The sequence below is a fragment of the Pithys albifrons genome, chromosome 16 (assembly GCF_047495875.1).
Source record: "Pithys albifrons albifrons isolate INPA30051 chromosome 16, PitAlb_v1, whole genome shotgun sequence".
Taxonomy (NCBI): Eukaryota; Metazoa; Chordata; class Aves; order Passeriformes; family Thamnophilidae; genus Pithys; species Pithys albifrons.
The window spans coordinates 759,217-771,749 of record NC_092473.1 but is presented as its reverse complement, the minus strand read 5'-3'; the positions used below and the strand labels follow the sequence as shown (position 1 = coordinate 771,749).

The 12,533-nt window shown below is 49.8% G+C and overlaps 2 protein-coding genes across 10 annotated transcripts in view; one reads left to right on the top strand and one right to left on the bottom strand.

The window, feature by feature from the left end:
• The window catches only part of PPL (periplakin), a 28,171-nt gene extending 21,696 nt beyond the window's left edge, over positions 1 to 6,475 (top strand). The window contains exons 19-22 of the mRNA XM_071571667.1: positions 131 to 214; positions 1,149 to 1,265; positions 1,873 to 1,965; positions 2,892 to 6,475. Of these exons, the coding sequence (XP_071427768.1) occupies positions 131 to 214; positions 1,149 to 1,265; positions 1,873 to 1,965; positions 2,892 to 5,576 (2,979 nt within the window). The 3' untranslated portion in view covers positions 5,577 to 6,475. The remainder of the gene's footprint in view (positions 1 to 130; positions 215 to 1,148; positions 1,266 to 1,872; positions 1,966 to 2,891) is intronic.
• Positions 6,476 to 6,994: 519 nt separating this feature from the next.
• Positions 6,995 to 12,533, bottom strand: part of UBN1 (ubinuclein 1) — a 29,177-nt gene continuing 23,638 nt past the window's right edge. For 7 of the 9 annotated variants that reach the window (XM_071570964.1, XM_071570962.1, XM_071570966.1 and 4 more), the window contains one exon: positions 7,133 to 9,521. In XM_071570964.1, the coding sequence (XP_071427065.1) occupies positions 9,469 to 9,521 (53 nt within the window). In that variant the 3' untranslated portion in view covers positions 7,133 to 9,468. Of the gene's footprint in view, positions 7,086 to 7,132; positions 9,522 to 12,533 lie in introns of those variants that run through there. The other 2 variants (XR_011699181.1, XR_011699182.1) reach the window with 2 other exon arrangements.

The window sequence follows — 12,533 nt, the reverse complement described above, 5'->3', positions numbered from 1 at the left end:
CCTTTACACAGAGCAGGGCAGCATGGGAAGGTTGTGATTCTCAATGTTGTGATTTTAATGGTAATCCTCAAAAAGGCTGAGTGATGCATTTGGGTGTTGTGTTCCCTTTGTGTGTTTCTGTGCCTGCCAGGCTCTCCTCAGTGACATTGCCAGCAAGGAACAGGAGGTGCAGAAGGTGTCTGCCACAGCCCAGCAGTACCAGCAGGCAGTGAAGGTGAGGACTGCAGTTCTGCCTGTGGCAGAACATAGAAACAGAGTAGTTTGGGTTAGAAGGGATCTTATAGACAACCTTATTCTACTCCCAGCCACGGGCAGGGACACCTCCCACCAGCCCAGGTTGCTCCAAGCCCCATCCAACCCTGCCTTGGACACTTCCAGGGATGGGGCAGCCACAGCTTTTGTGCCCAACCTGTGCCAGGGCCTCACCCAACCTCACAGGGAAGAATTCCTTCCCAATATCCCACCTAACCCTGCCCTCCGGCAGTGGGAAGCCATTCCCCCTTGTCCTGTCCATCCAGGTCCTTGTCCCCAGTCCCTCTCCAGCTCTCCTGGACCCCCTTCAGACACTGGAAGGGGCTCTCAGGTCTCCCTGGAGCCTTCTCCAGGTGAACACCCCCAGCTCTCCCAGCCTGGCTCCAACCCTCAGAGCATCTCTGTGGCCTCTGGACTTACTCCAGCAGCTCCACATCCTGCTGATGTTGGGGCCCCAGAGCTGGATGCAGTACCCCAGCTGGGGGCTCACCAGAATGCAGCAGAGGGGCAGAACCAGCTGCATCCTACAAGAAGCCAACTAAAGGTGGCCAGTGTCCCTTCTCACTTCACTGATAAGATACAACCTAATTTTATCTACTCCAACATTGACATCACGTGGCAACTGGCTTTACTGCTTGTGAGAGGAGGGTTTCCACCCCAAGCCCAAAATCAGGAAGGTGACAGAGAAGTCAGGACACACCTGTAGCTGGGCTGTTGCAGTCACCCAACTCAGAACCTGCTGGGAGCTCCTACCAACCGCTCTGGCTGCCACCAACCTCAGCAACCCCCCAGCAAATGGGTCAAGGGAAGAAATTGTTAAAGCCAGGGCTTTGGAGAAGCCTGTGCATGAAGGGTACCAGTAACCTCACATTCTTCCTGGGAATGTATTCCCACAGGATTATGAGTTGGAAGCTGAGAAGCTGCGGTCCATCCTGGACCTGGAGAATGGCCGGAACGGGTACATGAGCAAGAAGCCCAGACTGCAGTCTCCAGCTGCCAAAGTGAAAGAGGAGGTAAGCAAGGGGCAGCCAAAGAGAGCTGAAACAGATGGCAGCTCCCAGGACTCGTGGGGGTTTGCAAACACTCCTCTTTACTGTCAGGGACCTGGATCCCAGAGGGACAGCAGGGAAGGGCAGAAAATCAGATCAAAGGGACTCTTTATCATTCTTAGCCCATCAAATTTTGGGGCTAGTAGGGCCAGAATGAGAGATTAACACTTTGTAAAAGGAGAAAAGGGAGAAAAGCCAAAAACCTGGAAGTTTTCCCCCTTTCCAGACTTTCAAACAGAAATTGAAATTTCATTACCAAAAATAGAATACTTACAGTGAGATCAGGCCACAAGCTACTTATTTATGCAGGATCTGTTTGCTACCTGCCTCAAACTCATCCTGCCTATAGAGGCACCCAGAGGTGTCCACTTGGTTCTTTCACAGCTTCACTTTTTTTTTGTTATCTTGACTGGGAAACTGACATGACCATGTGTGCATGAGAATTGCTCTTCATCCCCAAAGCTTGGCACTTCACTTCAGAAGGTTTTCAGAGGAGCACCCAGAGTTACCTCTTTCAAGCCTGTTGTTTCTAGTCTTCTCAACCTCTTCCCAACACATTTTTTTTCCACAGGAAGCTGTTCTGGCAGCCAAATACACTGAAGTAAATGCTGTGAACAAGCAGAGGCTGCAGAACCTGGAGTTTGCTCAGAGCCTCCTGCGGCAGGTAAGGGATCACCTGAAGCCACAGAACGCTGCAGGGACAGTCCTGTGAATAACACACGTGGGGCTCTGCTATCACCATTTGCACTGGGAACAAGCCTAGCTACTGTTTTATCCCCTTAAATACTTAATCAGCAGACACTTAAATCAGACAGATTACCCCTCAGTCTTTCCCAGTCCCATTTCCCACTCACTCAAGGAAACTCATCATAATTTTTAACACTTTTTGCCAGATTTAGTAGCCCTTGAGGCCAAAAGGTGTGTTCTGACAGTAGCAGACGCTGTGGAAAGCATTTCTTAGACTGAGGACCCACAGGGAAATGTTTGCAAATACCCCCAGCTCAGAGTTTGCCATAGCTCAACACCCTCCTGTTGCTTTATCACAGGAGGCACTGATATCCTGGCCTGTATCAAAAATACTGTGGCAGCAGGACCAGGGCAGTGATTGCCCCTCTGTATTTGGCACTGCTGAGGCACCTCCAGTGCCATGTCCAGCTCTGGGCCCCTTATGACAAGAGAGACACTGAGGGGCTGGAGTATGTCCAGAGAAGGGAACGGAGCTGGGGAAGGGGTTGGAGCAGCAGGAGCATCTGAGGGAGCTGGGGGAGCTCAGCCTGGAGAAAAGGAGGCTCAGGGGGGACCTTCTGGCTCTGCAATCCCTGCCAGGAGGGGGAAGCCGGGGGAGATTGGGCTCTGCTCCAGGGAACAGGGACAGGATGAGAGGGAATGGCCTCAGGTTGTGTCACGGAAGGTTTACATTGGCTATTGGGAAAATTTCTGATTTATTTGACAAGGTGGAGATTTGGCACAGGTTGAACTCGGTAATCTTGGAGATCTTTTCCAACCTGGATGGTTCTGTGACTGTATGATAAGCACCAAAAGTATGATTCATTGGGGTTTTGTAACGACACATTCTTTTTCCACCAACAGCAACCAGAGGGTCAGGTGACACAAGACTTTGCCCAGACCAAAGCATCTGTGAGGCCCGTGGAAGAAGTCTGGAAGTTGAAGAAAGAGCTCGAGGATGAGACTCAGCGTCGGCAACAGCTCGAAGCGGAGATCCAAGCCATTAAGAACAACATTGTCCACCTGCAAAACCAGAAGCCCCAAGAAACTGTGGTTAAGAAAGAACTGGTGAAGAAGGTGCCTGACCCTCAGCTGGAGGAAAGCTTCCACAGACTGCAGCAGAACTTGGCTGAGGAGCAGCGCAAGAACCAGGTGCTCCAGGATGAGCTGGAGGCCCTTAAAATCCGGCTGCGTGTTCTGGAGCACGAGAAGAGGGAAGGAGGGCAAGAGTACATAGTGAAAGAGGTGCTGAGGATTGAACAAGATAAGGCTCAAGCTGATGAAATACTGAAGCTCAAAGAAGAATTGGAAGAGCTCAGGAGGCAGGAAGGGACTAGGGAGAATGAAGTCATCCTCTTGCGCCAACAAATTGCTGTGCTGTCCAGCGAGAAGAACAAAGAGCAGGAGAAGGTAACAGAGAAGGAGGTGCTGAAGCTGCAGAATGACCCCCAGCTGGAGATGGAATTCCGGATGTTGCAAGAGAACAAGCAGAGGGAGAGCGCCCTTCGGCAGAAGCACGAGGAAGAGCTCAGCTTCCTCCAGGACAAGCTCAAACGTCTTGAGAAGGAACGGGCCATCGCTGAGGGCAAAATCACCGTCAAGGAGGTGCTGAAGGTGGAGAAAGACTTGGCCATTGAGAGGGAGGTGAACGAGCTCCGGCGCCAGTATGAAGATGAGAAGTCCAAGGGTCGTTCCAACGAGCGGGAAAAGGCTGAGCTGCTCAGGAAGATCCAGCTGCTGGAGGAAGAGAACTCCAAGGTGGTTGTTCAGGAGAAAGTGCGTGAGATTGTGCGCCCAGATCCCAAGGCTGAAAATGAAGTTGCCAACCTTCGCTTGGAGCTGGTGGAGCAGGAGAGGAGATACCGTGGGGGAGATGAACAGCTGAAGAGCTGCCAGAATGAGCTGGCTGCTCTGAAGAACAGAGGGCCACTGGTAGAAGTCAAAGAAGTCATTAAGGAGGTCATTAAGTATAAGAATGATCCAGAAACTGAAAAGGAGCTACAGCGACTCCGTGAGGAAATCATAGAAAGGACTGGAGCTATCGAAAGAGCTGACCTGGAGATCTACCAGCTGAAACAAGAGATACAAACTTTGAAAGAGATCAAACCTCAAGTGCATATGAAGGAAGTTGTTCAAGAAATTCTGCAGTTTCGGGAAGACCCCAAGACTAGAGAGGAGGTAGAGTCGCTGAGAGTGCAGCTGGCAGATGAACAGATGAAACACATTGACCTGGAGAGGGAGCGGCTTCTCCAAGAAGAAAAAGTGAGACAGAAGGAGGAAGAACTTTCCCAGGTGAAGGAGAAAGTGGTCCAGCAGGAAGTAGTGAAGTATGAGCAGGATCCTGCCTTGAAAGCTGAAGTCAGTTCCTTCTCCCAGAGCATTGAGAGCGAGCTGAAGCAAATCGACGGCCTCCGCGAGGAGCTGCGCAGGCTGCAGAGGAGACGCTCCGAGCTGGAGCGGCAGCTGGAGGAGCTGGAGAAGGAGAGGCAGGCCCGCAGGGAGGCCGAGCTGGAGGTGCAGAGGCTGAGGATTCGCTTGAATGAGCTGGAAGAACAGGAGAGAGAGACAACAGAACGAGTGACTGTGAAACAGAAAGTGATCCTTCAGCAAGATCCCCAGCAGGAGAAGGAGCACTCCCTCCTCAAGCTGGAGTTAGAAGAAGAGAAGCACCGCAGACAAGTCTTGCAAACCGAACTAGAAGCCCTGCGAAAGAAGCTCCTTTCTTTGGAGAAGATGGAGGTCAAAGAGAAAGTGGTCTTTTCAGAGAGCATCCAAGTGGACAAAGGAGACACGGAGTATGAGATTCAAAAGCTGAAGAACAATCTGGAGGAAGAAAGTAGGCGTAAGAGGGAGTTGGATGCAGATATCAACCGCCTGGAAACCAGGCTGTCCGAGGTGGAATTCAACAACTCCAAGTCATCAAAGGAACTAGACTTGCTAAGGGAAGAAAACCACAAACTACACCTCGAGAAACAGAACCTGCTGATGGAAACTAGGAGACTGCAGTCTGAGATTGAACTCACAGCAACAGAAGCTCAGGATTTAAGAAACATGACCCACGTGGACAGTGGAATAAACTTGGACTCCAGGTTCCAGGCTTTGGAAAGAGAGTTAGAGGATCTGAAGCAGCTGTCCAGAGAAAAGGATGCAGAGATTGAGCAACTCCAGAATCGCCTAAAGACAGTGGCTATCAAGAGGGAGCAAAGAGAGAACCACCTGAGGCGCTCCATTGTGGTCATTGACCCCGACACGGGGAAAGAGATGTCTCCAGAGGAAGCTCATGTGTTCGGCCTCATTGAATGGAGCCTGTTTGTCAAACTGAAGAGTCAGGAATGTGACTGGGAGGAGATCTCAATAAAGGGTCCCAATGGGGAGTCGTCAGTGATCCTGGACAGGAAGTCTGGTAGGGAGTTCTCGATTGAGGATGCCCTGAAGAGCGGGAGGCTCACGATGGCCCAGTACGACAGTTACCTCAACAAAGAGATGTCCATCCAGGAGCTGGCAGTCCTGGTGTCTGGAAGTAATTACACAGCGCTCCCTCCACTTTAGAAACTTTACTTAAGAGCAGCAAGTCAGAGCTGCAGCACTCATTAGACAATCAGATCACTGCAAATCCTCACCCTCCTTTGCCTCTTCCAAAATGCTTCCAAAACGCCCCTGCCCCAGCCATGCTGCGAAGCCACACTGCTTGCTGTCAGACACTGCAGAAAAGCATCACCACTAGTGGAAAACACGTGTCAGGACTACAGCAAACCCTTCTCCCCCTCCTCATCGCTGCCTAACAGAAAACAAGACACAAAGCCTCAGGACCGTGAAGTGCCTGAAGTCCAGAACTCAGTAGAACCTGCAGTTTCCTCAATTATAGTCACGTAGTCGTGCCCAAAGCTGTGTCCGCAGCTCTCTGTCAGGAGAGAGACTGAAGGTCCAGGTGACTCCGAGGTGACCAGCAGGAGCTGGTTAGGTCAGCTGCATGTTGATAAGCCAGATAGTTCCACCGTGGACAAATGATCAATGATGGGCTCGTCCTCCTGAGAAAACTGGCTCTGTAAAAACCAAGGTGTGCTGCACATCCCAGTCCAGAAGCACCACGTGAACACCCATGACACTGTTGGTTCACCTTCGTGCCTGTGCTGCTGGGTAAGAGTGAAGATGCTTTGATGGCTCCAGCCATCAATCCAGGAGGAGCATTCACATGCCAGAGGCCAAGGAAAGGATGTGATGAGATGGCAGAATGAGCCAACACAAGGGGCAGTGCTCAGCATGCAACAGAACCCACCACAGCGTGCCTTCCACACACAGCTCGCCGACCTCACAGGTACAAGCTGTTTGTGCTGGTGTTTTCCTGGATGGAGTTACATGCAGCTACATGTTTCATTTACTTGTGTAAGGGAATGGGAAATAGAGGGGAATTCTATTTATAGTACAAAATAAAAACGCAGTGGTTCCAATCAGAGGGTGCTTGCTCTTCATTAATTCCAGCAGCCTCTTCATCTTTGCCTTTACAAGAAGTTGCCATTTGAGAGTCAGAATTAAAACACTAAGATTATTCATTTTAGCTGTTGACTCTTTTCCAAGGGGGCAATTGCTGGAGCAGCATTAGAATTGGGACTAATTAGCAGCATTAAATGGGAGTGAAGTGCACTAACAAATGGGACTGCAACTGCAGGAAAACACCGGATTACACTGGGATGGGATCAGGGCCCTTCCACATCTAGAGCCCAATCACTTCCTTTTTCCCAAATTTCAGCTGATACCTGAAACCCCAGTAAACTGATGTCAATGTAAGCATTGACTCCTGGCTTTGGGAATTAACACCACTATTTTACCTTTGTGAATGAAAGGGTCAGGCAGCACCACACCATTGCTCCAGGGTCTGACCTCCACGTGTCCTTTCCAGCAGACATCCACTTCAGGCACCAACAGGAGCACATGGAATGAGATGCATTCCTACCCCCACAATGCTACAACAGAGCTGCAAATCACTCACCACGTAGGAGACTTTAGTTCAAACAGTCAGTAATTCATAACTCATTCAACACAAAAAACCCACGATCCAAGCTGCAATGCAAATGTTTGAAAACAAAGTCAGGAAACAGAGGAAAAGAGATGGAGAAAAAAACATTTTGGAAAGTTTGAAACAATTTATTCAGGTATTCTGTACAAGATTAACAGTTTTCATACCGCCCCCACCATCTTCAGCAAGACAGTCCCAACACACACCAAAAAAAATAGAAGTAAACCACAGCTCTTACACCCAGAAGGAACTGCCCTTGCCAGTAAGTGCCATGGGAGCCTTTCCTCCCCATCCTGTCACGGAATCGCTGCAAGGCCTCGCCAAGGCAGAGGTGCCAGCCTGGCTCCTCATCAGCTGCTGGGTCTCTGCATGGTCCTGCCTTGCTGCAACTCTGCTGCACACCATTCACTCACTCATTAGAGCATGTAAAGAAAAAATATCCCACAGAATTCCCACCAAATAAACATTTCCCTGAGGCAAGAGGCTTTGCTAAATTCCTAGGAGGGCATTCTGCTCCGGCCACGCACGTGGGGCGCCCCAGCAGGAGCCTTCAAGTGAAAGAAAGAGAGGGAGGAGAACCAGTACCTCGAGTCACTCGCCGAGACCCCCAATCCTGCTGTGTCCCAGTGCTCTTCCAGCTCCCAGGGCAAGTTGAAGGTGCAAAGTACCTCTCAGGACTGGACCTTCAATGGGAACCACGCAACATCCACTGCTCAGAATCCACCAGTAACTGCTGGGTTTGAACAACGAGTTCTGTCTTTGGCTCTTTTGCTACAACCTAGGTATTTGTGTAAACAGATGGAAATCTGAGCTGCAGTATTTCTTTAAATACAATTCACTGATTTTGGGAAATTATGTAACAGCTCAAACTGAAAACAGTCTGTCTTGGATCTTAATAAAGCCAGGGAAAACGAAAGTAGAGATTTGCTGGTATACTCAGCATCAGCATCCTTCCCCAAAGCTCAGGGAAGAAGCTGCAAGCTTTTGCTTGAAGTACCAGTAAATTCAACGTGGATCAGCACTACCACTGCACAATTCCAACGTGGCTGTGGGGGCCTGAGAGAAGGCAGAGCAGGGGAGAGCAGGAAATCAAACCTCAGGAAGCTCAGGTGGAACCACAACCTGCACAGCCTGAAAGTGGGGGCTCTGGGGGAGTATTTAGGTTTAAAAGTTAAAAATTCAACAAGAAAAGACACCCCCCAATTGTAGCTGGTCCCTGTTCCTGCATCTGTGCCAGGCACATGATCCTAGTGCAGAAATCATTGAGGAGAGCAATATTTTCCTCTGGAATTCCTTTGATTAGGAGTGACGTTGGTTCATCTCCATCATTCCCTCTGCTCTCCAAAGATCCCAACTCACGACCCTAGGAAAGAATGGCTTTAGGGAAGGGCCTGGAACCCACCTGCACATACTGGGATGAGAACTGGTGCTCTTGCTGGATTTGGGACTGTGCTCAGTCACCAGGACACCACTGAAGTCCAGACAGTGCAGCTTTTTTTTTTTTTGATGTGCAACCATAAAAAGCTCTATTAAATAAACCAGAATACATTTTAAATACAGAATGGTTAAAAAAGGGTTGAGGAGCACACAAAATAGGGCTGAAATGTGTGTCACTAGTCCATTCTTGCTCCACCATTAAAGGCACTGGAATTATGTCTTCTGATCCATGTGACATGCTGAGAAGTGTCCCATCCAATCCAATGCATTCGATGGTAATGTGGATAAAACTGAGCAGGAAAAAAGTATCCCTTCAGAGGGAAAAAAATCCAAAAACTCAAAAGAAGTAGAATTCTTGAAGTCCATGATGGCATCTAAAAACGTCTCTCTAAAGTCTTCCTTCTCTTCCAGAGGGGAACATCAAGTGGTTCCTTGAATTTACCATACAGGAAAATGTTAAATCCTCCAATTAACTGTAGCACAGTTTTATAGTACAATTGGAAATTTCCTCAAATGTCTTCAGGAAAGCATTGGCAGTGCTGGAATTGCCCAAGTAAATCCAAAGCAGAAGAAAGAAGCACCTTTCATTTCCTCCCCAGGGAGACCAAGGAGGTAAATGGACTTGGAGGTACTTGGCAGCTGCAGACAGAGGTGGGTGGGAATCCAGGCTGAGCACCCGACTGTCCCTGTGAGTTCCAGCTCCTGCCAGTGCCAGGGAATGCATGAAGGGCAGCAGCAATAAAACAGTGCTACAAAATGTTTCTCTCACCAGGGCATGGCTCAAGGGGGGCCTCGTGTGGGGCTCAGCTCTGAAAGCCTCTGAGCAGACGCACCCATGAGCTCCTCCTTGCAGTTCAGTCTCTCCAGTCGTCGTAAGAAAAAAAGAAGACCAAAAAAAGGAAATCAAAAGATACAGCTGGTATCCAAAGTCCATGACCTGTTCCTCCTGGATTTATCCCATGGATGCTGTCGCTTCCCTCCTTGCAGGTGTCACAACTTGCGCTGCTGTGCGTTGGACCCTTTGCCATGAAGCTGAGAAGCATCTGAAAGAAAGTAAAACCAAGTGGGAAGAGGGTTCAGCATCACCCTCATGGAGCTGGGACAGCCAGACCTCTCTGGAAAGGGAGAAAGACCTTCTTTGCCCTGCCAGTACCACGGAATCAGGGGGAAGAAGATGTGCTTGGAGACATCTCCTGACTGGGAGCAGCCCAGGCTCCAAGTAAAGGCCATGGGAAGCTCTGAGGGCCCCCCAGCAGAAGTATCACAGCCCAGCTGGTGGGCTCATCAGCCTATGCCCTTCTCTAAAGCCCCCCTGGCACATCTCCCCACCTAGGAAACCAGAAATACATGGCATGGCTGCCTTGTACCTAAAGGTGGTTGGAAATAACCTGTTAGTGCATCTTTGTTATTGGAATCACAGAATCCCAGAATCACTGAGGTTGGAAAAGACCTCTAAGACCATCAAGTCCACCCTGTGCCCAATCCCCACTTTGTCACCCAGCCCAGAACACTGAGTGTCACAGCCAGTTGTTCCCTGGATACCTCCAGGGGTGGGGACTCCACCACCTCCCTGGGCAGTCCCTTCCAATGCCTGACCACCCTTTCCATACAGAAATTCCTAGTGATGTCCAATCTGAACCTCCCCTGGCACAGCTTGAGGCCACATCCTCTTGTCCTGTTACCTGGGAGAAGAGGCTGACCCCCCAATGCTACACCCTCCTTTCAGGTAGGGCTTTAGACAATTAATTAATGGGTTTTTTAGTTATTTAATTAGGTGTTTTTTAATGAAGGCTTTAGGTGCCCACTGATAGCAACAGGAACCACAGGAATGTCAGCACTGATGGAACAGAAGGGAGCAGGTGTGGATGGAAAAGAGAAAATACACTGAAGAGAGAAAAAGGAAGGAAGTTTGGGAACCAAAAGTTTTCCAGGAGCAATTAAGAGAACCATCAGCTCACAAGGAATGAATGAGAGTACTGATGAGATGTGCAGGTAAGCAGCAGAGGCACTGAGCAGCACAGCAGCAGCTCCTTGTCCAGGGCAAGGACAGCCCATTCCATGCAAGAGCTCAGCCCAGCACGGCCCATCTCTGCAGCATGAGGCACAACCAGCACAGAGGCACCTCCACCAGCAACAGCAGCACTGACAGCACAAGCAAGCCCTGGATGCTCCTTGCCCAGAGGCCTTTGGATGAACTCTGGTTAAAAGCACTCCCATTAAGACATCAGCACTTGCAGCAAACTCCCCCCACCAGACTACTCTCAGCTTTCACACACAGCAATGCAGCTGTGGCCAGATGTTTGTACACCCAAGCACGGCTTGTGCCACAGAACACTATCATTCATTTTAAGGTTATGGGGGTCACTTAAACATCTCCTGTGCCCTACAGAACACTGAGAATGGGAATATTCCCAGACATGGCAGCACAATGCTCAGTCTCCAATCTTCATGTGAAGACAACAAGCAAGACAGCAGGTCCTTGCTGAGGCTGTATCTATGCTCTGTTTGCCTTCACTTATCCCCAGCGACCCTTTGTGTGCTCACAGCTCCTGGCACTACAACCTGCTGAAGAGTCCATCAAAGTTCTTCTGTCATAAGCCCTACAAGCAACAGTAAACGAACCACTCTAAATTCCCTCTTAATTCCCCTCAACTACTGGGGCAAAGAACTCCTCCTCAGTGACATGGAACATAATGCACAACCTATGTTCAAACCACAGTCACTCATCTCACTACTCTCCAGTAATGTGAATTTACAAACAGGAGGGAAGGGTCTGTCACAACAGTGATCACCACTAGAACCTTCTTAAACTCTACCACATTGGAGTGGCACAACAATCCACCTCACACTTCAGGAAAAGAAGCAAAGACAAAAACATCTTCACATTTTCAGTGCACAACACACTCTCCTTTTGTCAGGAAACACTGTGCTCAGCAGTCAAGGGTGTTTTATTCCATCACTGCTCCAGGAGGCCACACAGTTATCCAGCTAATGGCCTCAGTGCCACAGGATCAGGATAGCACACCCACTCCTAAATCAGGCTCAACTGCCCAGGAAGACAATCCGAGCAGGAGCAGGTACCAAGACACTGAACTGCACTCAAGGGCTAAGGAACTCGACTGGGAAAGCAGAAACAGCAATTACCAGTGGGATAAGCAACTCCCTGAAGAAGATGAGCCTGACCTGTAGCCCCTGACTTGCAATGTTCCTTATTTCTCTCCCTCTTTGGAAAACTCTTGTTTTATGCATCACTTCTGCAGGCATCAAACTGGGGCAGGGACAGGCTTAACTGCCCAATCATCATGTTGTCACCAGCAAGTCTCTGCATTTACAGTATGAACTTGTCGTGAAGGAGACGCCAGTTAGCTCAGAGCACAGACACAAGACAGTCTGGTCTGACACATTTTATGTAGGTCACCAGGAACAAAACTCCACAGAGCCAGAATATTCATTCCAGGGCAGTCCTGGCAGGCTGTGCATGAACAGGCACAGATTTTATCCTGGCAGGATAATTCAAAGTATCTCCATGAACCAACACTTGCTATAAACACTGAAGGCTCAGCATTCCAGAAGTAACAGAATCCCAGAAGGGTTTGGTTGGAGAGGACCTTAAAGCTCATCCAGTTCCACCCCCTACCACGGGCAGGGACACCTTCCACTAGTCCAGGTTGCTCCAAGCCCTGTCCAGCCTGGCCTTGGACACTCCCAGGGATGGGACAGCCATAGCTTCTCTGCCCAACCTGTGCCGGGGCCTCACCCACCCTCACAGGGAAGGATTCCTTCCCAATATCCCATCTAACTCTGCCCTTTGGCCATAGGAAGCCATTCTCCCTTGTCCTGTCACTCCATCTCTTGTCCCCAGTCCCTCTCCAGCTCTCCTGGAGCCCCTCTAGGCACTGGAAGGGGCTCTCAGGTCTCCCCAGAGCCTTCTCCTCTCCAGACAAACCCCACTCCAGCTCTCCCAGCCTGGCTCCAGAGCAGAGGGGCTCCAGTCCTGGAGCATCTCTGTGGCCTCCTCTGGAGCCTCTCCAGCAGCTCCACATCCTTCTGATGTT